This window comes from Stegostoma tigrinum, chromosome 27 (genome assembly GCF_030684315.1).
Source record: "Stegostoma tigrinum isolate sSteTig4 chromosome 27, sSteTig4.hap1, whole genome shotgun sequence".
In the NCBI taxonomy this organism is placed as follows: domain Eukaryota; kingdom Metazoa; phylum Chordata; class Chondrichthyes; order Orectolobiformes; family Stegostomatidae; genus Stegostoma; species Stegostoma tigrinum.
Window position 1 is genome coordinate 35,912,357 of NC_081380.1, and position 26,511 is coordinate 35,938,867.

Here is a 26,511-nt window from a genome sequence, read left to right on the forward strand (position 1 = left end):
TAACTAACCATCCAAGAATAAAGCTGAAGCAAAATAGGCAAAGTTCAAGCCCAAAGTCCAAAGTATACTCAACCAATAAATGCAACAGTATTATGAAAGAAGGAAAAATAAAAGGCAATTTCCCGCAATACAGTGCCACACTTCCACAAGCTTTCTCCCAATGCCAGAGCAATGAAAACAGCAGCTTTCTCAATAATATTTAATGTTTGCATGTTCCTTTATTTAATAAATTGCCCAAATTCTATTTTGTTGCCAGTCACAAGAATGTGCTTGAAGCAGCTTTTTCTTTATATTTGGCTGTCTTGAGGATAACTACTTCATCACTCGTTAATTATTAAGAGAGATTATATGCATCAACATAATTCTAGAATTCTGTGGCACATTAGGAAGTTATCACATGAAAATTAAAAAGCTTGAAGTATCCAACAGATCTGGCATTTGGGGAGACAGCAACAGAGTTGACAACAAGGATTTAAGCAGCCCCCAGAAGATGAGCAGGAGAATTAGGGCCAGCAAAAACATGGGAGCTGCATTCAATTAACTGCCTAATGCAGTCCTGACAATGTCAAAATACTGTACTGATAGCAAGATCAGATATGACGTGGCTGCTCAGCCAAAGAAGGCAGGCAGCTGATTTACCTTTGTAAAAGGCCTGATCAGAGCAGTTTGATGTTGCTTTGGCAACGTCTCACCAAGTGGCAAGCCTGCCAGTTAAATGGAGGTGGCTTTCCAGCAATCACCAAACATAATGTCAATGAATGTCTTCCATCCTTGTGGGCCAAAGGGGTCCCTGGCAGGGAAGGCAGTATCCGCAGCTCCAGTGATCTCTCAAGGAGTTTTCCTTCCAACCCTCAGCCCTGTGATTCTTTAAATAAAACATTTTGCACGTACTTCCTGTGGCCCTGATATTTGCAATTCTCAGCAATGAGCACCTACCCCATTGTTGTTTCAGAATTGCCAGCCCTATGATTGGGTTAGCAACATGATCAACCTGCCTGCTTTCCACAACTGGATGACATCCAAAAAACTGCTGAGCATGTCCAGATGTCAGCGTTTGCATGATTATAGCATAATTTTTATGACGCTGGGGTCCTGATGCCCACACAAAATTCAGCCCACATTTCATGTCAATGACTTATCAATACTTTTTACGTGGCATAAAAATATCTCAAATCCAGGTGTGAAGTAGTAGTTTAAATGTTTATTTGTCAGCAATGAATTACCATTGATGGTTCGCACTTAAATTTGGTGCCTACAAGTTGGGGACAGATGTGGTTGCTTATCACTCCTTTGCTGGAGTGCACTACATCACCAGCTGTTTACAGCTTGGCCAGTGCACCGTTGTCAACCCCGATATGCTTCAGAAATAAAGTGGGTTGTACAGTCCATAAAATGAATTTGACTGTAATTATGGCTGAGCTGCAAGGTGGACCCTTTGCAGTTCTATTTATAAGACCAAACACAAAGCTTGCACCAAGAACCCAGTACTCTCCCAGTATTTTACAGGTCCTGTGATGAATTCCTCAGAATTTATCTGTGAACATGCTCACTGATGAGCTGGCAAAAAAAACCTTTAACCCTGACTTGGTTGTACCGCACTCATTCCCAAATTACAAACCATATAGTAGATCCCAGCTTTATAGCCTACTTCCAATGTATGTACAATATCAGTAAATTAGCTGGTGATGAAGTCTATTCAATGCAATTCTGTTGCTCTCCCCTTTGTGCAGGTTTTTTTAAATTTAGTATTAGAAGTAGATATTCAGAAGGGGAAAGAGTGGTGTGAGGGGAGCTGGAAACAAAATGGCCCATGATCAGAGCATCTTCATGCCTGTTCTCAGACTGAGTGTGAATTGGGATTTAGGAAGGGTTTTGAAGCAAGAACAAACCAACATTCTCAGTGTTTTCAGCAACACCAGATTGCATTGGTTCATAGACACTTGGCTGAGGGATACGAAATAAAGTAACGGTTAACAGTTACTTTTCAGACAAGAAGGTGGTTTGTAGTAGAGGAGATAATGGGAACTGCAGATGCTGGAGAATTCCAGGATAATAAAATGTGAGGCTGGATGAACACAGCAGGCCCAGCAGCATCTCAGGAGCACAGAAGCTGACGTTTCGGGCCAAGACCCTTCATCAGAGAGGGGGATGGGGTGAGGGTTCTGGAATAAATAGGGAGAGAGGGGGAGGCGGACCGAAGATGGAGAGAAAAGAAGATAGGTGGAGAGAGTGTAGGTGGGGAGGTAGGGAGGGGATAGGTCAGTCCAGGGAAGACGGACAGGTCAAGGAGGTGGCATGAGATTAGTAGGTAGACGGGGGTGCGGCTTGGGGTAGGAGGAAGGGATGGGTGAGAGGAAGAACAGGTTAGGGAGGCAGAGACAGGTTGGGCTGGTTGTGGGATGCAGTGGGTGGAGGGGAAGAGCTGGGCTGGTTGTGTGGTGCAGTGGGGGGAGGAGACGAACTGGGCTGGTTTAGGGATGCAGTTGGGGAAGGGGAGATTTTGAAACTGGTGAAGTCCACATTGATACCATTAGGCTGCAGGGTTCCCAGGCGGAATATGAGTTGCTGTTCCTGCAACCTTCGGGTGGCATCATTGTGGCACTGCAGGAGGCCCATGATGGACATGTCATCTAAGGAATGGGAGGGGGAGTGGAAATGGTTTGCGACTGGGAGTTGCAGTTGTTTGTTGCGAACTGAGCGGAGGTGTTCTGCAAAGCGGTGTCCAAGCCTCCGCTTGGTTTCCCCAATGTAGAGGGGGCCACACCGGGTACGGTGGATGCAGTATACCACATTTGGGTGGAAAAATCAGACTTCTTTTTTGATGTTTAGCATCTCATTTTCCATTCTCACGTATTTACCAATTGCCCAGATTATGCAGAGGCTGGGAAAATCCACCCATAGATTCACACTATTTGTCCCCACCTCTGACAATCTATTTCTTTCATTTCCTATATTAATACCTTTCCCTTTGACCTTGTCGCTGCTCGTTGATTTACCATGTCTTCTCAAATTTGATCCTTGCACCCAGTCTCTAATTCTTAACTGTACGGTTTATAATGGTTCACATGAACCTTGCCCCAGCATGATTCAGGTAGTGATTGTCCCATCAGGACAGATTCCACTTTCTCCCGTTGTGATGCCAGTGCTATACAAAGCAGAACCTATTACTCAAACACCAGTCTTTGAATGATGTATTCATCTCTCTAATTTGATTCAATATGTACCAATTTGCATGTGGGTCAGGTAATAATGCAGAGATTATGTCCCTTTACGTCTGTTTCTTAATTTGGTGTTTAGCACCTCATACTGGCTATGCAGGACCTCTATGTCTGAACTGTCTATGTAATTGGCACCTAGATGGACCACAATGATCAGATCCTCCCCTTCACACTGAAAGTTTCCCTCTAGCCCTAAGTTAATGTCTCAAAACTTGGCTCTAGCAAGTAACACAGTCATCTGGACTCTCATTCTTTGCTGCAAAGAAAGTTTTCAATCCACCTCATATTTCTGCTACCACACGTACATTCCATTTTAATTCCCCTTTGGATGGCTTTCTGTACAACAGTTCAATGGTCAGTTAGCTCATCCACCCTGCAGGCTTTAATATCATGCAGATAAACTGAGAGAACTGTAAACTTAATGTTTTATTGAAGATCTGTAGCTCGGGTTGCAGTTGGAGCTGTTGGTTGGTTCGCTGAGCTGACTGGTTTTCATGCAAACGTTTCACCTCCCTTCTAGGTTACATCATCAGTGCTGTGTGGCCTCCGTTCAAGCATTTTTCTCTCCCGGTTTACCACTGATGCAATTAACAAACATGTTGAAATTGACCCCACCTACATACCCAAATGGTATAAAACTGGAAACAAGACTGCCCACCTGACAGACTGGGCCATATAAATTCAGAGCAGGACAGAACAACAGCACTTCAATGGAGGCTACACACCACTGATGATGTCACCCAGAAGGAGACGAAACGTTTGCATGAAAGCCAGCCAGCTCGGCGAATCAACCAACAACTCCAACTATAAACTTTTTGAAATATTGCAAAGGCAGAGGGTCCTGTGCTCCTGCCCTCTGGGTCCCCTTACTGCCTTACTCTCAGTCACAATTTCCTGTCTCTGAACACTGACCAAAACAGACATGCCGAACCTTGGAGATGTGACTGCCTCTTCGTATAAAGTAAAGAATCCAGATAATATTCTCCGTCCCTGATGCATCTGCAGTTCAGCCTTCAGCTCAGGCTGCTCGAACGTCAAACACTTGTCACAGAAGTGTTTACTCTGGAACAAACTGGAATCTAGTAATTTCCACATGCTGCAGCTATGACAAATGGCTTGTCCTGCTATCCTTAAAAGTGCTCTAAGGATCTAAGTAATTATATTGTTCAATTTATATTTTATACTACCTGACCTTACTGCTAGATACTGTTTTGAACCTTAGCAAGATAATAAATGGGGCAACACATTGGCTCAGTGGTTAGCACTGCTGCCTCACAGCACCAGGGACCTGGCCTCGATTCCACCCTTGGGCAACTGTCTGTGTGGAGTTTGCACATTCTCCCTGCATCTGCATGAATTTCCTCCGGGTGCTCCGGTTTCCTCCCATAATCCAAAGATGAGCTGGTTAGGAGGACTGACCATGCTAAATTTCCTGCAGTGTTCAGGGATGTGTAGATGAGGGGGATGGGTTTTGTTGAGATGCTCTGACTATGGACTGGTTGGGTCAAAGGGCCTGTTTCCACACTGTAAGGATTCTATGATGATGATAAGTTACTAGACACACATTATATGACCAGCATCTTTTCTTGTAGCAGACTAAGAATCAGATCCTGACACTGTGATGTTTGTCATTTGACTTCTTGTTTTTCTGACCTATAGTTATACTGTGTGTAGATGTAGTGTAACTCTTTTCTTCATTTCTCTATTCCGTAACTAAGGTTTGTACCAAGGTTCTCTATATATTAGATGGCGTCATGCATTAGGCGGCACTATAACACTGTAACTAATCTTGTAACTGAAGAAGCTGTAGCTACATACTTTTGTACCTAAGACTGCGCTGCACGTGATGACTTATCAACTTTTCACTGTAATGATTTGAGTATATGTTACAATAAAGTTAATTCAATTCAATTGAAAAAGCTAAGGAAGAAGCAAAAGCAACAAAACAATTCTTACCTTGCTCCCTGAAGTTCTTTAATCACTTAACTCTGTCAATCTATTTTAAGTCATACTCAAGTGCTAAATCACTTATGCGCTCCTAAACAAGGACCTATCTTCTCACTTAATGATGATACAGTTCCACCCAGTTCTAGTTAGGCCCCATTTAGAATACCGTGTCCAATCTTGGGCCCCACACCTCAGAAAGGACATACTAGCCCTGGAACGCGTCCAGCGGAGATTCACACGGATGATCCCTGGAATGGTAGGTTTAACGTACGATGAACGGCTAAGGATCCAGGGATTGTATTCATTAGAGTTTAGAAGGTTGAGGGGAGATCTCATAGAAACTTACAAGATAATGTATGGCTTAGAAAGGGTGGACACTGGGAAGTTGTTTCCGTTAGGCAGGGAGACTAGGACCCGTGGGCACAGCCTTAGAATTAGAGGGGGTAAATTTAAAATGGAAATGAGGAGACATTTCTCCAGCCAGAGAGTGGTGGGCTTGTGGAATTCATTGCCACGGAGTGCAGTGGAGGCCAGGACATTAGACATCTTCAAGGCAGAGATCGATAAATTATTGATCTCACGAGATCAAGGGCACAGGGAGAGTGCAGGGAAGTGGAGTTGAAATGCCCATCGGCCATGATTTAAATGGCGGAGTGGACTTGATGGGCCAAATGGCCTTACTTCCACTCCTATGTCTTATGGTCTTAATTAAATTGCTCTTTCACTGGAAGCCTTGTTACAACCCTACTTAAGGCAAGCAACTATTGAATTTAAAGTATAGATTCCAGTTTAATAGCAACCACAAAATAAAAAAAGCTTATACTTTCTTTATCAACAACCGCACATTCAGACCTAGGTCAAACTGAGTTTGCTAGCCTATCCAGAAGTGCTCTTGCAGACAACTGAAAGGCTTTTTTACCATCACCAAATCGCCCATGGTATTTTTTTCATCTATTAATAACGACGAGTAAACCATCCGTATTTAGCTGAATTTAAATGCTCCTAAAACAAATGACCCAGCTGATTCATTTAATGAGAATCCAGTTTCATTTAGTCCTTAATTAAGTTGCTCTTTCACTAGAAGCCATGTTACAATGACGCTTAAGACTGGCAACTACATTTAAACTGCAGATTTCTGTTGAATATCAACTATAAACTGTAAAGTAAATTAGATGTGTACAAAATAAAAATACAAATTTACTTCCCCAACAACTGCATACACTCAGTCCTTGTAACAGAAGTGTCATGCACTCTGCAGGGTGAGAGGTGGTGTAATAGCAGGAGATGTCATGTGAAGATGTATTCAATGAACTCATTAGACCTCTGGTGGCACTGTTTTCAAGTTTCCAGTACTAAACGCTGGCAACTGACCTCTTTACCCACCAGTCTCATTCCTTTCTGAGGGTTACACCCTTCAGGGCAAACCATGCTCCTTGACCCAAACGAAGTAATCTATTTTTAGTGAGTTTAGCCCAATGAGTTTATTCATTCCCCAAAGAGATGCAGTGTAGGGTCTTACAAATGACTGTAGATACATGACTGGAATAAAAAGGGAGAGAGGGGGACGTGGATTGAAGATGGATAGAGGAGGAGAAGATAGGTGGAGAGGAGAGTATAGGTGGGGAGGTAAGGAGGGGATCGGTCAGTCCAGGAGGACAGACTGGTCAAGGGGGTGGGACGAGGCCCCCACACCTCCTCCCTTCCCCACATCCCAGGCCTGGAGATGACCTTCCACATCAAACAGATGTTTACCTGCACATCTGCCAATGTGGTATACTGTACCCGCTGTGGCTTCCTCTACATTGGGGAAACCAAGCGGAGGCTTAGGGACCGCTTTGCAGAACACCTCCGCTCGGTTCGCAATAAACAACTGCACCTCCCAGTCGCGAACCATTTTAACTCCCCCTCCCATTTCTTGGACGACATGTCCATCCTGGGCCTCCTGCAGTGCCATAATGATGCCACCCACAGGTTGCAGAAACAGCAACTCATATTCCACTTGGGAACGCTGCAGCCCAATGGTATCAATATGGATTTCACAAGCTTCAAAATCTCCCCTCCCCCACTGCATCCCAAAACCAGCCCAGCTCGTCCCCGCCTCACTAACCTGTTCTTCCTCTCACCTATCCCCTCCTCCCACCTCAAGCCGTACCTCCATTTCCTACCTACTAACCTCATCCCACCTCCTTGCCCTGTCCGTCCTCCCTGGACTGACCTATCCCCTCCTACCTCCCCACCTATACTCTCTTCTCCACCTATTTTCTCGTCTATCCATCTTCGGTCCGCCTCCCCCTCTCTCTCCATTTATTTCAGAATCCTCTCCCCATCCCCCTTCTCTGATGAAGGGTCTAGGCCCGAAATGTCTGCTTTTGTGCTTCTAAGATCCTGCTGTGTTCATCCAGCTCCACACTTGTTATCTCGGATTCTCCAGCATCTGCAGTTCCCATTATCTCTGTAGATATATGACTTTTTACTATCATTAAGATCACATTATGATGATAAACCTTCAAAACATTACTTCTGAAAAAAATGATATAATCTGCAAACCTCCACTGTAATTGAGAAATAAGTACATGTGAATGGAAGCAAGAGAAGAAAAATGACTAAAAAGCTCAATAAACCACAGTACACAATCCACTTACTTCCACCCTGTCATTTTGCTTTGTCCTGCAATGTTGGATCCACCAGAAAACTGCCTTTGTACCTGTCTTTGTTGGCGTGGAGGTACCTGTTGCTGAAGCTGACTGGAAAATGAAACATTTGTATATCTATTGTTTAAATTATTATGTTACTTTATATTAGCTAAAATAGCACCACTTTCACGGTTTCATAATCACATAATTAGCTGTCTGCAGGATGTCACTGTCTGTTATTACACCCTCACCAAAGAAATGAAAACTTGCAGAAATATCTATGGGTGCATATTGTATCAAAGACATCGTACTTTCATTTTACCGAAACATCACTGCATCTCACACTTCAAACATTATTGCAAAGCTTCTTTCGTGCTGTACAATATCATTTGAATTCATTGAGTCTGTTACTATTTTATATCTTAGTGTGTGCTTTCTCATATGTAAATAATGCAATGAAATCTATTTATTAGAGCAGACTGTAGTGCACAAAGTGCAACTTCCACGAAAATTCCCCGTTGTTGCAATATAATGCTGACAAAACAAATGTACATGACCTTTCAAAAATGTAATTTAACGACATTTTACTGTCACATGTAGGTTCCTGAATTGGCAAAGGACATCATATTGAATGATACTATCAATTTCTAACCCCACTAAGATGCAAATAAATTTAATTATAGTTTTCAAGAACAAAACAAATTAAAAGTAGCAACTGGCTAGGGTCACATTATACAGCCAAGTGAGCTCTCAGGCTGAATTCTCCCAGCTCCATTGTGGCAGGTTTGGGGACTGTACTAGATGTCTCACCATTGAGTTCTGACTGCTAAGGATCTTTCACCTACTTTTTTTCCTAATCAACCTGTTCAAAAGTGTTATCACACACTTGGACAGCAGGTGGTACTTTAACCTGGGTCTCCCAGTATAAGGGCAGGGATGCTACCACACCACCTCAAGAGGGTCCTAAGGATCTTCCATAGGTGTTGACTGGGATTAGGACCAGTTGTCTGCTCTACTAAAGCTGACAGCCAATTAATTTAACTAAATCCCCAATTAGGAATAATTTTGCTGCTCCATTCACGTTTTTGCCACTAGCGGAGCAGTAACCCTGTTCGCTGCCATCCAAATTCCTCATGTAAAGGCCACCAGCTCAATGGAAGTAGTGTCACTGCTAAAAGTGACAGGATAATGAGAACTACCCTAAGAGGTTCTAAGTTCCAGTGATGGAGCTGTGGACAAGATGACTGAACAATTCATCCAAAGGGATCACAATGGATCTAACAGCTTTGGCCCTTATAAATTTTTGGTTCTAGATCTCCAAAGGTGCCTCCAGGTTGAGGCAGTCTCATAGTCCACAATTAGCCTCAGCAGCACTGATGTCAGCAGCTGTGTATTTGGAAACAGTATTTGGCCTCAAAATAAGGGTCCTGAGTCCCATAATAAAATTCAGGCCTTTGATCATGTTCCATTTTGTAATACCCTCCAAAAGGAACATGAAGAGATATGTTTGCCTATATCACTAAATCAACTGCAACAAAGTCATCTAAGAAGATGTTATCTTTGGCTAGCCAATTTTGCATGGACCAGTCATTGAGCGCTAGAGTCATGCAGCATGGAAGCAGACCCTTAGTGCCAACTCATCCATGTTGACCAAGTTTTCCAGACTAAACTACTCCGTTTTGCCTCATATTACTTATATTTCCCTCGTTCATATTCCTCTAAACCTTTCCTTTCATGAACCTATCTGAATGTCTTTTAAATGTTGTAATTGTACCTGCATCTATCACTTACTCTGGCAGTTCATTCTACACTCTGTGTACAAAAAGTAGCCCCTCAGGCCTCTGTTAGATCCTTCTCCTCTGACCTTAAAAATATGCACCTTAGTTTTGAACTCCCCCACTTTACTATACTATACTGTACCCTTACTATACCCGTCAAATCTTCAATCTCCCACACTCCAGGGAAAAAAAGTCCTGGCATCTCCAGCCTCTCCTTATAACTCAAACCATGCAAGTCCTGGAAACAACCTGGTAAGTTTTTTGTGAACCCTCCCCAATTTTATAATATCCTTCCTACAGCAGGGCAATCAGAACTACACAGTACTCCAGAAGTAGCCTCACTAATGTCCTTCACAATCTCAACATGATGTCCCAGCTCGTATACTCAAAGTTCTAGAGCAATAAAGACAAGCGTGCTGAACACATTCCTAACCACCCTGTCTATCTGTGATGCAACTTTCAAAGAACTATGTACCTGAACCCCGAGGTTTCTGTTCGACAATGCTACCCAGGGCCCTATCATTAACTGTATAAAGTCCTGCCCTTGTTTGTTTTACCAAAATGCAATATCTCGTCTTGATCCAAATTAAACTCCATCTGCTACTAACTGATCAAGATCTCATTGTAATCATAGATAACCTTCTCCAGTGTTGACTACAGCACAATTTTGGTGTCATCCGCAAACTTACTAATCATGTCTCCTAAATTCCCTTCGAAGTTGTTTGAATAAATGACAAACAAGGATTTCAAAGCAGAATTAAGTAGGGCTACTTATGATGAAAGCTGTATGTTAACCTCGTGTTGCCTGCGTGCAGAGGAAGGATAAATACCAAAGGCCCAACTCCTACTTCTAGCCTGGGTCCAACCCAAGTTTAGTAAGCCCCATCCATAGCTCAAGCATATGAACCCCATGCCCAACCGGCGTGTAGTGGCTTCCCTAGCATTCCAGGTCTCAGTTATTATACCCCACTCTCCTGGGCCCTGGGAGCATGCAGCACTTCTGATTAGCTTTGTGCCTCAGCAACTGGCCCAAAATTCTAATGGGCTAGTATCAGTTAAAGTCACCATGCACAACTTGAATCCAGCTGTACTTTATGCAGAAGTGTTTGTGACAGCAGCAGGTGCTGAAAGGATCTTCAAGTCAGTTACTGTCCAGACAACAGCCCCAGCAAATGGTTACAGAACAGCAAGCAGTCATCAGCAGAGATATGATTCACAGAAAACCATGTTAAAAAATAATCTCTAATTTCCACAATGAACTTTCAATAAGTTCTTTTAAAGAAACCACTCCAGGCATTTCCATGAAACTTAAAGTATAGCAATTCTTCAAAACGAAGTTTCTTTATAACATATCCAATACCAGATTTTATAATTACATCTAAATACAAAAATTCCTATTTGTGTTTAATACTCAAATTCAGACATAAACATGTAAATCACTTACTTCCAGCTGTTCTTACTGTTTTGTCTTGTGATGTTAGATTCATGAGAAAACTTTCTCTGTTCTTGAACTTGTTGATACTGAGGTGAATGTTGTTGGAGCTGGCTAAAGGGTAGCATTTAAGTAATTAAAATTCAACAAGAGAAAACCATAAGAGTGATTAGGCTCCCATAGCCATTCATTTTATTTTAAGTAATGCATCAATACTTTGATACATTAGTATTGGTCAAATACTAATGTATCAAAGTATTATTCATATATAAAACAGCAAGTTATTACAATGAAATTATAAATTAACAAAAATTGTTAAAGTAACAGTCAGATCTAATATGTTCCACATTCACTTTATTCAAGCAATATTAATTTATATATAGAACATAAACACAATCAAGTTAACATTCAATATAACCTATTTAGAATTATCTGCAATTTCTCTCACTGTTGTAACTGATATTGATGCCCCTACAACTGCTTTTCAAACTACTTACATTTTTCGGTTGACAATAAAAATACTGAAAACACTAAACAATTGGGATCTGTACAATTTTGTATGCTGCCATTTGTAAGAAACTATGTAGTGAACTGCAACTGTTTAAATAACATTGTCAAAAAAAATCTTCCAGAGCTACTAGAATGATATCAGCAGGTCAAAGTTTGAGCTGAATTTACTTCATGTCACAATTCAGTCCATACTACCAGTGTTGAGAAATTCTCTTCAGCATGCACTGGGAGGGAAAAGTGACCACCAAAGCCAAATTATAAGTCAAAATATCATGTGTATCATAAAAATATAGCGTAAGAAAATAGCAAGAACAAAACAAAAAACTGAGGCAAGTGTACAGATTGCCAAAGGAATAGACAGTTTAAAAAGTTTTTTTTCTTGATTTTCTTGAACACATGATAGATGTGATGGTTAACTGTCACAGAAATTTAAAACATTGTTCACTATCAATTCTGATAAATGATGCCAAGAGATGTCCTGACCCGAACTTTTTTTTACTTATAGTTCAAATTTTCAGCAGACACACTTTCTTTAAATTCATGTAATAGGAAAAATAAGCTCACTAATTTCACAATGCATTCTGCCAGGCCAACTTTAGCATTTGTGGATTTTTTTTCCACCGCATTATTTGTATAACCCTGACTGCTATTTTGTCTTATCTGTTCAGGTCTAGTTACGCCAATGGTGAGCAATATTTGCAAATTTTTGAATAACTCAGAGGTTGGTGTGCAAAGGTTGCTAGTTTAATCCTGTAATCTGTATTTTAGTTATAGCAGAGCTATAAGGGAGAAACACTGACTGAAATTGAGAACTGTGCAACACAGCAAAATGGACAACATAGGGAGACTTCGGAAATGAATCAGCAAAAACTGCACTGTGAAGGCACTTTTGCATCCTAGAAGCATTCTCACTCAGGCTTTGAGGGACTGGATGTTTTATATATAGGGCATCAATTTCATAATTCTGCCAATTGTTTTGAAGCTTCAAACAGAACATACTTGAATATTACTCTAAGATGGCTGTTGTCATATTTGCAACTGATTCAAGCATACCAAAATTCTCCTTTCCTGTAGCTTTTCTGTATTATCTTGGATGCACATAAGCTTCTAACGTATTTCCAAATCAAAACTCTTTTAGCAGATACTTTTCACAGTACAGTTAGCAAAACAGTAGCTAATCACATTGTTTAAAATGAGAAGGAAGTAGTTCTGAAAGGGACAGATCTACTTCTGAGCCAAAAAGCCTGAGCTCAAGTTCCATCTGCTCCAGAAGTGTGTTATAATACATCTGAGATAATAAAGTGTGAAGCTGGATGAACACAGCAGGCCAAGCAGCATCTCAGGAGCACAAAAGCTGACGTTTCGGGCCTAGACGCTTCATCAGAGAACCTAGACCCTTCATCATTCACCCTCTCTGATGAAGGGTCTAGGCCCGAAACGTCAGCTTTTGTGCTCCTGAGATGCTGCTTGGCCTGCTGTGTTCATCCAGCGTCACACTTGGTTATCTTGGATTCTCCAGCATCTGCAGTTCCCATTATCTATAATACATCTGAACAGGTAGATTAAAACAGTGTGAAGGCCACACATGACGTTGCATTACTTGTTGCAGATAACTGAGAAAATATCTAAAAAGGACCGATAACCAGAACGTCTTGCATATAGATACCACTCCACCTCATCCCAGGTGCAGTTCTCAGATAACAGCATATATCCATAGATTAAATGTAAAGTGAATTTTGTTTTTGGGACCTATACTTTACTAAGGCAATAATCAAGGGTTTTCAAGTAATCAAAAAAATTAGTATTTTTTAAAAAGTATTTGATTGAAAGTAAAACCAATTTCCATGAATTTAAAACAGAACTCTCCTTGAAGAAAGTGCTGGAGAATCTCACCAGTCTGGCAGCATCTGTGGAGGGAAATACAGAGTTAATTTAGGCCCATTATGAGTTTTCTTCCGAACTGTAAAGTTCTCTCCAGGATCAGTTGGACTGAAAGACTGACAAGCAAAACTGTAATGGAACAAAGGCAGCCTTTAAGAAAGAGATTGCTTGCGTACAGTTGAAATGCGTTCTGACACAGGGAAACATAGGGAAAACAAAGCAAGTACTTCTTGGACGATATATGTGATGAAGAACAAGATGAATCAGAAAAAGGGTCAGCATGGAAGATGTCAGGCTGGTAATATATTAGAACCAGGTTTAAAATAAAAATGCCAGAGTGCATTTGAAGAGTTCTTTGAAAAAAAAATAAGAAATGCAAAGAGAAAATGTAATAAGACAATGGCAGCTAATACAAATGAGAAACCAATAATCTTCCACAAGGATATAACAATAAAATATTATTAAGAAGCATGGTAGATGTGTTTAGAAACTAAAAAGGGGTGCAGAGATGGAAACAGAAGGTATGGCTAAAGTGTTAATTGAATATTTTGGAACTCTCTTTGTCGAGGAAGAATAGACTGCTGAAATTATGGAAAATAATACGTAGTTCAACTATCAGATATGCTAAAAATTAACAAAGCAGGGATATGAGTAAAATTGTCTGTATTTAAAACTGATAAGTTGTTAAAAATGAATGGGAATCATCTGAGAAGGTTGACAGAGACACGGGAAACAAGGGTGGAAATTTTGGGGTTACAAGCCATATCCTTCCTGTCCTCCTTCAATATAATGTAGCTGCTACTTCCGCACAAACACAGTCAACTTAAAAGACACCAACAGTTAAACTGCAAAAGCTACTTGTGATGGGCAACTTTCAGAAACTGGCCAAAGTCCATCTCCAGCATTCCACAGGATGGAAAGAACCTGATATACACACGTTGTTTTCTTCAATACACAGGCCACATAATAAGCCTGCACCAACAAACTGTAAATATAACTACAGATTTGGAACCGTCACATCTATGTATGCCGCACACTCCTGGCAAATGCTAATCCCAGGGAACTATTTTTTGTTCAAAGCAACAATGATCTGATACAGTAAAGTCCTGCTATTCACTTGGTCACCCTTTCCAAATTTGCTTATCCTTGCAAGCCTTACCATGTACCTTTACACCAACCCAACTCCAACGTTCACTCAAGATAACAAAGTGTGGAGTTGGATGAACACAGCAGGCCACGCAGCATCTCAGGAGCACAAAAGCTGATGTTTCGGGCCTAGACCCTTCATCAGAGAGAGCTTTTGTGCTCCTGAGATGCTGCTTGGCCTGCTGTGTTCATCCAGCTCCACACTTTGTTATCTTGGATTCTCCAGCATCTGCAGTTCCCACTATCACTGATCCAACATTCACTCATGTGGTTTACCAAGTATAAATCTGCATACTGCAAGGTTGTGAATTTATTTGCCCAGCTGGTAGGTTGGTTTGCTAACATTTCGTCACCATACTAGGTAGCATCATTAGTGTGCCTCCGATGAAGTGTTGTTGGTCCGCCTTGCTTGTTATTTATGTGGTCCGGTCTGATAAGATGGTTGGTCTCATTTCTGGTTCTGCAAACTGCACTTGTGTCACTTATTGCACAAGCATGGCTGCCTTTTTTAACCACGGTTCACCTGGTACTGCTCTCTTTCAACTTTGAGACGTGGTCATTTGCTTGAAGTACATGTACTGTCTTTGGTGCATATGCAGTCTTTTACATGGTGCAGGTGTAACATATAGCATGATACCATAAAGCAACATGTTCACCCCCCCCAACTGATCACTACTGACAACCATGAAAAGGTTCCCAGCTTTGTGTCTGCACCAAAAGGCAAGGAAAGGCTGAAGTACATTTTGAGGGGCCAAGAAACAAAAAGGCAAGGCGTGGATGCTGTGAGCATCCCAATAGCCATAAAGTGGGTGAGCACTAAGAAGCGAGTGAATAGCCTTGAAATGCAGCTTGGTCCAATCCATGAGCTGATGCCCATTTTTCAATTCCAAGTGTCCTTGCAGCAGCATTCCACTGATAGCTGTCGGTTCATTCCAAAACACAGCATTAAAGTGCAGAACTGTATTGTACATGGATGTGCCATTTTAATGTAGAGAGACCAGAATATGTCCATGGATGTGGGGTGTGTGCACTTGCTGTCCATGGAACGTTCCCTGAGATGCTGGTAACTGATGTCCTAGATAAAGTTCCAAAGGTGCAGCAGTGAGTTGGTATCAACACTGACCTATAACTTGGGAATTCTCGGAATCTAGTTTTTATCAGGTGAATCAGACAACAGCAGTCAGCACATCATTGAACAAAGATTAAGTAATAATGAATGGTAATGAGTGACAATCCATGCCAACAGGCCTCTCACCATTCACCAGTGAGAATCTTGTCTGGTCTTCCAGGACATGGTTGGAAAATAGGACATTTTAGTATTTACACTGAGAAGTGTCTCGCTGGATATCTCACCCAATTTCCTTAAATTTCTTTCCATAGCCCATGTCAATCAGGACCCGGGATGATTCTGCCTATGGAAGTCTATTACACTTAAAAGATTGATGATCATGTTGTTTAATAAAACCAAAATTGAAGAAATTATTTGTTTGAGGTATCTTAAAATTAAATAGCTTAAAAACATTTAATGAATTCTGTAAGGCCGTTAAACCCATTAGGTCAGATGAGGCTATGTGACGCCTTGAAACTTGCTACCACTGGAAGGGGAAGCTCGATAACTACTTAAGAGCAAAAACAATCAATGATTACAATAGTATATTTACAGGGAAAAAAATGGCATGAGGCTTACAAGGGAAAAATATCAGTGTTGTCTGGTTGGACAGTGTCCTGCTTCTGTGTCCTATATCTTATCGAATCCTGTCCAATAAACTTGGAAATAGTGGAGAAGAATGGTGTGGTTGTCCATGCATAAAACTGCAGTGTGGACAAAGAAGGAGAGGTAATGTATTATGCCACTTTTACTGAGACTATCATAACTTTCATTAAGGTAATTTTAGTGCTTTAGGTGAGCTCGAATCAGTATCAGAGGAATTCAATCCTGGTACATCAACAACTCTATCATGCCATGAAGAGGAAACATCAGATGCAGGCCACAGAAAAAGAGAAAATAAACAGATGAATCATCTCTTTATACTCACTGTGAATTATTTTGTCACATTCTCACTCATCTGTCAATATGCAATAAGGAAAGAAGATTAAGCTTTTAATATGCAAAAGTATCTTCTGTTCCTCAAACTGATCAAATTATATTTACATAAACTATGGAAAAACAGCGGTGGTCCTGATATGTTGTTCACAAGATGAGTAAGTCCAGGCCACTTTTCCCTTGTTCCCAGGTGTCTCAGTAATAAAATTACACTTTCCTTATGTGAATGCATAAATAAGCCAAAAGAATTTTGAATATAATTGTAGTTCTTCACAAGGGCTTCTAACAATGCTACAGAAATTCTAGGTAAACCTATTTTATATTCAGAGCAATTATAACACAAAGATGGACTCAAAATTAACACATCTTTCAGTGTTATATACTTACCCAGTATTCGTACATTTTCCTGAATTTGGCCCAGGAGTCATTCCACTACATGAATTATCTATATTAGTCCTCATATTGGGATACTGAAACTTGGTCCTATAATTGTTTTGAATTGTTGTCTGATTGCCTGGTGCTCTGTTTTGAGTTAATCCTTTGTCGCCTTAAAACATAATAAGTAAACATTTTGTTTTCATTCAAATGTAAAAATGACAAAGAATGTTTCTACAGCACTGTTCAATAAATATGGTAGTGCAGAAATATGTTATATGGTGGTCAACATCAATGTTCTCTCTTTTTTTTCTTTCTTGTGGATCTCCAGAGTCCATGCGTTGCAGCAACTTCCAGATTGAGAAGTCAATGCTGCAATCCATTTCAGCACGCTGTTTGCCATGTGAGAAACGTCAGTACAACCATGCAACAGTGGTCAATGCTGAAATGCAAGTCAACCCTAAGGAGATATATAAACTATACACGACTAAGTCACGGCATGTGGAAATATGACTGATTCTTTATAGAAACATAGAAAATGGGAACAGGAGGACGCCATTGTGCCCTTCGAGCCTGGTCCACCATACTTCACTTCCATGGCTGATCATCTAACTCAATCCTGCTTTCTCCCCGTAACATTTGATCCCACTGGCCCCAAGTACTATATCTAGTCATTCTTGAAGGCATTCAATGTTTTGGTATCAACTACTTCCTGTGGTAATGAACTCCACACGCTCAGCACTCTTTGGGTGAAGAAATGTCTCCTCATCTCCATCCTTAATCATCTACCCCAAATCCTTATACTGTGAGCCCTGGTTCTGGTCACACTCACCATCGGGAACATCCTCCCTACATCTAACTTGTCCAGGCCTGTTGGAATTTTATAAGTCTATATGAGATCCCCTTTCATTTGTCTGAACTCTAGAAAAAACAATCCTAACAATCCCTGACATTTCGGGCCTAGACCCTTCATCCGAAACGTCAGTTTTTGTGCTCCTAAGATGTGCTTGGCCTGCTGTGTTCATCCAGCCCCACACTTTGTTATCTTGGATTCTCCAGCATCTGCAGTTCCCATTATCTCTGATCCCAACAATCTCTACTCATACAACAGTGCTGCCATCCCCAGAATCAGCCTGGTAAATCTTTGCTACATTCAATCGAGAGCAAAAGCATCCTACTATTCACTACTCAAATATTTCAACAGTCAGATCCTCAGAGAAAATTAAAATTCCGACTACAGACCAAATGATTAACAGTAACTCAAAGTGTGCCTTATTGCCAGAATATGAAAATAATCATTTAAGTTAGGATGATAAAATTTGCATTACCTGATGAAATCATCTTCATCTCTTCTTCATCTCCTGCCCCTTTAATAATTTGAGTTCTCACTTTCAGCTATAAGAGGAACTTTAATGGATTCTAAAATCTTACCCACCACCAAGGTCAGGCTAACCAATCTATGATTTCTTTTCTCAACCTCCTTCCCTTCTTAAATTGGAGTGTTATAGTAGCCATTTTCCAGTCCCCTGGGACTTTTTCTGTATCCAGTGATTCCTGAAAGATCACTGCCATTGCCTCCACAATCTCCACACCTATCTCGTTCAGAAACCTGGGATTTAGTCCATCTGGTCCAGGCGATTTATTCACCTTCAGACCTCTCAGCTTCCTCACCACATTCTTGCTAGTAATGGCCAATAGCATGATGAAAATGAAGCATAAAAAGAGAAAAGGTAAAGTAACATGTGATCAGAGCGGTGGGAAATAATCTTGATTACCTGCTGGTGGTGAGTCAAAACTCTCTGGTGTAGGAAATAGGTTGTTTGAGCCTGGCTCGTGTTCCATAGGGTTTGAAGTCAAAGGCAGTCTGGTTCTTTTCTTTTGATTAAACAGTAATACAGGAAGGCAACCTGAAAAATATCATTTAAAACAGATAAGTTTCAACATAATCATATGTACCAGGAAAGAAAAGCCATCTGAATTAAAGGCAAATATTGTGCACATACCTTTTAAACAAAACCAAGTCTTTTTCAGTATAGCCACAAACATAATTTTACACCAATTAATGTCAAAATGAAACTATCCAGTGAATATTTTGATCAATCTGAAATAAATTTTGAAAACTCTTACTAACCAAAATGAATAAAACAAGTATTACTCAAACAAAATGCATGAACAATCCCACAGGTAGTCGTTTTAATAGCTAACACAAGTACTTTGAGCAGAGTTACTATTACCTTACTTTTTTGTGACAACTCTTTAGCGATTGATTTTGGCACAATTTGCAAAAAGTCATTGAAAATCCAATATCTACGTTTAAGTATGTTTCTCTTTTTGCTCCAGATTAGAATTAAGTTTATATTTATAGATGTCTGAAATTCTGATATTAAAATGAAATATTTGTATCCATTAGCATTTCCAAGTGCTCAAAATGGTTAAAGGGGAAACTCTAGATCTTAAATAAATTAATACATGGAACACGTCACACACATACACATTAAATCTATATACTGAAATAGGCCATTCAAACCAACATATTCATGGCAGTACTAACGTTCTACATTAGCCTGCTAACCTTTGATAATAACCTAATCAACACATACTTTGATTTCTTTCTCCCTCATATGTTTACTTATCTTTCCTGTAAATGCACTTATGTTAGTTACTTCAGTTAATCCTCAGGTCACTTGTTCAACACTCAAACCACTCTTTGAAAAAAATCTGACATTTCCTCAGATTTCATTTTGGATATATCAGTGATCTAGTTATATTTATGGCCACAATTTCTGATCTCTCCCACAAGTAGGAACATCTTCTCTACATCAAACCTATAAAAACCTTTCAAAATCTTAAAGGAATTAACCCTGTTACGATTTTGCTATTCTATGACCTTATTAATACACTTTCAAGCACTGATTTAACCTTGACTCTTGGCAATATTTTTGCTTGTGTCGAGAAGATGTGAGTTCAAATCCCAATCGAGAGACTTGAGAATAAAGTGGAAACTGATATTTCAATGTGGCCAGCGTATGTGGACTTCAGATATTCTACAGTCAGATGTAATTTCTTTTCAAATGAGATTTAAAGCAAGGCCCCAAATGTCCTCCCACTGGACATTAAAAATCTCACAGCAATACATGAATAGCCACAAGAGTTTCTGGATGTGAGTTTGCCCACTGAGCTGGAAGATTAGTTGTCAGACGTTTCGTCACCTTTTTTTTTATTTGAAAAAATATACTTTATTCATAGAATGTACAAAAAATAAAACATTTATACACCTACCCAGTCATGCAAGCCACTCCAGGTTACCCGGGGGTACGTACACCAACTAAAAGGGAAAAAAAAACAGAGAAAAAAAAACAAAGCAAAGAAACCGCCCCGGCAGTCGTCACCCCGCACAGTCCCAGTTGGCCCCCTGACCAGTTGGGGAAGGCGCCAGCTGGGCCCAGTTACCAGATAGGATTCTTTTCCCTTTTCTGGACGAGGGGGCTCATACGGTGGTCTTTCCCCACCGCGCCTTGGCGGCGGCTGCCCCAAGCTTTAACGCGTCCCTCAGCACGTAGCCCTGGACCTTGGAGTGTGCCAGTCTGCAACACTCGGTCGGGGTCAGTTCTTTCAGCTGGCAGACCAGCAAGTTGCGGGCAGACCAAAGAGCGTCTTTCACCGCATTGATGGTCCTCCAGGCGCAGTTGATGTTGGTCTCGGTGTGCGTCCCCGGAAACAGCCCGTAGAGCACGGAGTCCCGCGTCACGGAGCTGCTCGGGACGAATCTCGACAAATACCACTGCATCCCCCTCCAGACCTCCTGCGCATAGGCACACTCCAGAAGGAGGTGATCAACAGTCTCGTCCCCCCCGCAGCCACCTCGAGGGCAGCGTGCGGTGGTGCAGAGATTCCGGGCATGTCTCACTGGCAGAGCCCCTCTCACCGCCAGCCAAGCAATGTCCTTGTGCTTGTTTGAAAGTTCTGGCGATGAGGCATTCTGCCAAATGACTTTGGCAGTCTGCGTGGGGAACCACACGACGGGATCCACCCTCTCCTTTTCCCGAAGGGTCCTGAGGATACTACGTGCTGACCACTGCCTGACGGCCTTGTGGTCAAAGGTGTTTCCCTTCAAAAATTTCACCACGAAGGACAGGTGGTACGGAACGGTCCAACTACTCGGAGCGTTCCGCGGCAACGAGGCCAGGCCCATCCTTCGCAACACCGGGGACAGGTAGAACCTCAGTAAGTAGTGACACTTGGTGTTTGCATACTGAGGATCTACGCACAGCTTGATGCAGCCACACACAAAGGTAGCCGTCAGGGCGAGGGTGGCGTTCGGTACGCCCTTTCCCCCATTTCCCAGGTCTATGTACATGGTATCTCTGCGGACCCGGTCCATCCTCGACCCCCAAATGAAGTGGAAGATGGCCCGGGTGACCGCAGCGGCGCAGGTCCAGGTAATAGGCCAGGCCTGCGCCACATACAACAGTACCGAAAGCCCCTCGCACCTGACAACCAGGTTCTTACCCGCGATGGAGAGGGACCGGAGCGTCCACCTGCCCAGCTTCTGCTCAAATTTGGAGATACGCTCCTCCCAAGTCTTAGTGCATGCCCCAGCTCCACCAAACCAAACACCCAGCACCTTCAGGTAGCCTGTCCTGACGGTGAAGGGGATGAAGGAGCGGTCGTCCCAGTTCCCGAAGAACATGACCTCGCTCTTACCCCTATTGACTTTGGCACCCGAGGCCAGTTCAAACTGGCCGCAGATGTCCAACAGCCTACTCACCGACCGACGATCGGTGCAGAAGACGGCGACATCATCCATGTACAGGGAGGTCTTGACCTGAAGGCCTCCGCTGCCTGGGATAGTCACGCCCTTCAGGCTCACGTCCTTCCTGATGGAGGCAGCGAAGGGCTCCACACAGCACACGAACAAGGCAGGAGAGAGTGGGCAGCCCTGCCTGACTCCAGATCTAACAGGAAAACTGTCTGATTCCCACCCGTTGATCGAGACTGCGCTAACGATGTTGGCGTAGAGCAGCCGGATCCAATTGCGGATGCCCTCCCCGAACCCCAATTTGGAGAGGACGTCCCTCATGTAAGCATGAGAGACCCTGTCGAAGGCCTTCTCCTGGTCCAGGCTGACGAGGCAGGTGTCCACCCGCCTGTCCTGTACGTAGGCGATCATATCCCTGATGAGCGCGAGGCTCTCAGCGATCTTCCTGCCCGGCACAGCACAGGTTTGGTCAGGGTGAATCACCGACTCCAGGACAGACCTGACCCGGTTGGCAATGACCTTGGCCAGGATTTTGTAGTCCACGTTCAAAAGTGAAATGGGACGCCAATTCTTAATTTCTTCCCTCTCCCCCTTCCTCTTGTAAATGAGGGTGATGATGCCCTTCCTCATGGACTTGCACATTTCCCCTGCCCGAAGCGCACTATCGTACACCTCCAGCAGGTCCTGGCCGACCAGGCCCCACAGAGCAGAATACAGCTCGACCGGTAAGCCATCACTTCCGGGAGTCCTATTCCTCTGCAAGGACTTGAGGGCTCTGGCCAGCTCGTCCAGGGATATCGGCCGGTCCAGCCACTCCCTCGTGCCGTCATCTAAGACCTCCGTGATAGATGACAGGAACGACTCGGAGGCCGTGCTGTCCGTGGGCTTCGTGTCGTACAGTCCGGCATAGAAGGATCTGCTGATCCTCAAAACGTTGGGCCGAGACGACGTCACCGAGCCGTCGTCCTCCTTCAGCCGGCTAAGCACAGAGCTCTCTTTGTGCACCTTCTGAAAGAAGAAACGCGAGCACGTCTCGTCCTGCTCCACAGAGCGGACCCTGGACCGGAAGATTATCCTGGAGGCCTCCGCGGCGAAGAGCGAGGCTTGCTGGCCCCTCACCTCGCGGAGGGCCTCCGTGACATCGACCCCCATCAACTGCAGAAGGAGCAGGTTCTGCACCCTTTTCTGGAGTCGCGACAGCTTTCCCCGCCTCTCTCTTGCCTTCTGAACAACCTTGAGGACAAAGAACCTCTTGATGTCCTCCTTCACCGTCTCCCACCAGTCACCTGGAGACTCAAAGAGGGGTTTCACAGTCCTCCAACCGGTGTACTCCCTCTTAAGCTCCTCGACGTTCTCTGGGGTCAACAGAGTCGTGTTGAGCTTCCACGTCCCCTTGACGGCCGGCTGGTCGTCCTGTAAGTGACAGTCGGCCAGCAGGAGGCAGTGGTCAGAGAAGAACACCGGCTCGACACCAGTGGATCTGACCGAGAACGTCTGTGACACAAACAGGAAGTCTATCCTTGAGCGAATAGACCCGTCTGGCCGCGACCAGGTGTACCTCTGCTGCGCTCCGTCTGCAGGGGTGCTGAAGACGTCGAGCAGCTTGGCGTCCTTCACCGTGCCCATCAGGAATCTGGACGTGACGTCCAGTTGAATTCCCCCACCCGCTGTCCCCACGCCGGATCTTCCATCTGCATCAATGATGCAGTTGAAGTCTCCACCTAGGATGACCGGCCTGGACGTAGCCAGCAGGGGTGGAAGCCGCTGCAGGACGGCCAACTGCTCACTCCGTACCGCTGGGGCGTACATGTTGATCAGCCTCAGGGGAGCATTCCTGTAGGTGATGTCAGCCACTAGGAGGCGCCCCCCCACCACCTCCTGAACTTGAGAGATGGTGAAGTTGTGCCCCCGCAGCAGAATAGCCAGGCCCGAGGAGCGACAGTCGTTACCCCCCGACCAGATCGAAGGCCCACAGGTCCAGGCGCCGGACCATTTCCCGTACCTGCCGAGGTGCGGTATCCCGCACTCCTGCAGAAACAGGAGGTCCGCCTTGATGGTGGTCAGGTAGGCCAATGTGGACACACATCTCGCGGTTGACTTGACGCTGCGCACATTAATGCTCGCAACTCGTACCCCCATTGTGGGCAGTGACCGCAGTACCCTCCCCAAGTCCAAGGTCCAGCCCCTCCATCTGTCCCTTCATGCCCATTGCTCGGGCTAACTGCTGGACGCTCTCTGGGCTCAGGAAACCGTCCGTGCTGCCTTCCGGGTGGCATCCCCCCGTCAGGGGTGCGGAGGCAGGAGGGTCCGGCTCCGGATCAGGCTGGGGACGTGCTGTTTCCTCCTTCCGGCCTGGAAGTTCCGGGGGGCCCTCCAGTGCTCCAGCGGCACTTGACTGGGTGTCGGAGTGAGCCTCCGGACGCCTCCCGTCACCTGGAAGCGGGGTGCTGCTTTCCTTCCCCCTCGAGACCTTTAACTTCTGCTTCGGGTGGGCCCTCTCAGAATCCTCCTTGTCAGAGGAGCTCTTATAGCCCCCCTGTAGCTGTCTCTTCCCTCCTGATTGTTGCGGTTCCTGGGCCCGTCGACGCACCTTCCTCCTCGCTTTCCGGACTGTAGTCCACTCCCCTGGGTCGCCTGTCGCCGCCTCCATTGGCTCCGGGTTGTCGGGGGGGATCGGAGCCTGCAGGGGTGCTTTGCTGGCCTCGGGCCCATCCTGCAGGGCTGGGCCCTCCTGCACGGCCTGGCCCTCCTGCACATTAGTGGGGTCCTTGCTGGGCCCTGGTGCCTTCCTCTCCTCCGGGGGGGCTGGCCCCGCATTTCCCCTGCCGGCGACCTGGGCGTAGGTGGTACCCCGCCGCGGGCATGCCCTATAGAAGTGGCCCGCTTCCCCGCAAAGGTTGCAGCTTCTCTCTCGTGGGCAACCCTTTGCCAGGTGTCCCTCCTCCCTGCAGTTCCTGCAGATGGTGACTTTGCAGTCGGCCGCCACGTGACCTGACCTACCACAGGCATGGCAGACTTTAGGTTGCCCTGCATAGGTCAGGTAGCCCCTGCTCCCGCCGATCGCGAAGCTGGACGGTGGGTGTGCGACATTCCCATCTGCGCCCATCCTCAGCGTCACCTTGACCTGCCTCTTACTCGTCCAGATGCCAAAGGGGTCCACCATGTCAGTTAGGTCCCCTTCCACCTTCACATACCTTCCGAGGAAGGTCAGGACATCAACTGCTGGCACATGCGGGTTGTACATGTGTACAGTCACCATACGGCTCCTCTGTGCTGGCATCACAAACAGTGGGACAGCGGTCAATACAGAGAGGGGGCCCTCACCTCCTTTCTCCTTGAAAACCTCCAGGAAGCGCTCGCAAAGCTTGGCACTCCGGAAGGTCACATCGTAAAAACCTCCTCCGGGGAAATCCTGCAGGCAGTAAATGTCCGCAGCAGCAAACCCACAACAGTCCAACAGGACCCTCTTCACGAAGAAGGTGCGGTCCACAGGTGCACCTTCATCCACCTTCTTTACAGAAACTCGGATGGTGTTCCGGACCCCCTGACCTGGGGCACGAGCACTTGCCGCAGCCATCGTTGCAGGTTGGCTGCTCCCCTGAACCAGCGTTAGGCCGAAGCCAGCATTAAGATCTACTGGTCGCAAGGGTGCACAGCCAACCCGACGTCCTCCTTTCACCTCCAAGACAGCACTCTCATCCTCTCAGTCCACAAGAGAGTGGGTCTTTATTGTGTTCGAGATGTAAGCTGGTTCACTGAGCTGTAAGGTTTGTCCCCAGATGTTTTGTCACCATTCTAGGTAACATCAGCAGTGAGCCTCCAATGAAGCGCTGGTGTTATGTCCCACTTTCTATTTATCTGTTTAGGTTTCTTTGGGTTGGTGATGTCGTTTCCTGTGTTGGTGATGTCATTTCCTGTTCTTTTTCTCAGAGGTTTCTTTTCCTCTGAGAATAAGAACTGGAAATGACATCACCAATGCAGGAAACAAGATCACCAACCCAAGGAAATCTAAACAGATAAATAGAAAGCGAGACATAACACCAGTGCTTCGTTGCAGGCTCACTGTTGATGTTACCTAGAATGGTGACAAAACATCTGGGAACAAACCTTCAAGCTCAGTGAACCAGCTTACATCTGGAACAAAATAAAGACCCACTCTCTTGTGGGCTGAGAGGAGGAGAGTGCTGTGTTGGAGGTGAAAGGAGGACGTCGGGTTGGCTGTGCACCCTTGCAACCAGTAGATCTTAATGCTGGCTTCGGCCTAACGCTGGTTCAGGGGAGCAGCCAACCTGCAACGATGGCTGCGGCAAGTGCTCGTGCCCCAGGTCAGGGGGTCCGGAACACCATCCGTGTTTCCGTAAAGAAGGTGGATGAAGGTGCACCTGTGGACCACACCTTCTTCGTGAAGAGGGTCCTGTTGGACTGTTGCGGGTTCGCTGCTGTGGACACTTACTGCCTGCAGGATTTCCCCGGAGGAGGTTTTTACGATGTGACCTTCAGGAGTGCCAAGCTTTGCGAGCGCTTCCTGGAGGTTTAAAAGGAGAAAGGAGGGGAGGGCCCCCTCTCTGTATTGACCGCTGTCCCGCTGTTTGTGATGCCAGCGCAGAGGAGCCGTATGGTGACTGTACACACGTACAACCCGCATGTGCCAGCAGTTGATGTCCTGACCTTCCTTGGAAGGTACGTGAAGGTGGAAGGGGACCTAACTGACATCATGGACCCCTTTGGCATCTGGACCAGTAAGAGGCAGGTCAAGGTGACGCTGAGGATGGGCGTGGACGGGAATGT

The 26,511-nt window shown here is 44.6% G+C and overlaps 1 protein-coding gene across 4 annotated transcripts in view; it reads right to left on the reverse strand.

Annotated features, from left to right (window-relative positions):
• The window catches only part of LOC125464546 (spermatogenesis-associated protein 22), a 59,811-nt gene that overhangs the window by 25,864 nt on the left and 7,436 nt on the right, over positions 1 to 26,511 (reverse strand). For all 4 annotated transcript variants that reach the window (XR_007250039.1, XM_059655292.1, XM_048557042.1 and 1 more), the window contains 4 exons: positions 18,740 to 18,871; positions 16,977 to 17,136; positions 11,021 to 11,122; positions 7,808 to 7,909 (listed from right to left, as the gene is read on the reverse strand). Coding sequence is in view for 3 of the 4 variants with exons in the window: in XM_059655292.1 (XP_059511275.1) it covers positions 7,808 to 7,909; positions 11,021 to 11,122; positions 16,977 to 17,136; positions 18,740 to 18,871 (496 nt within the window). In the remaining variant the exon portion in view is untranslated. The remainder of the gene's footprint in view (positions 1 to 7,807; positions 7,910 to 11,020; positions 11,123 to 16,976; positions 17,137 to 18,739; positions 18,872 to 26,511) is intronic.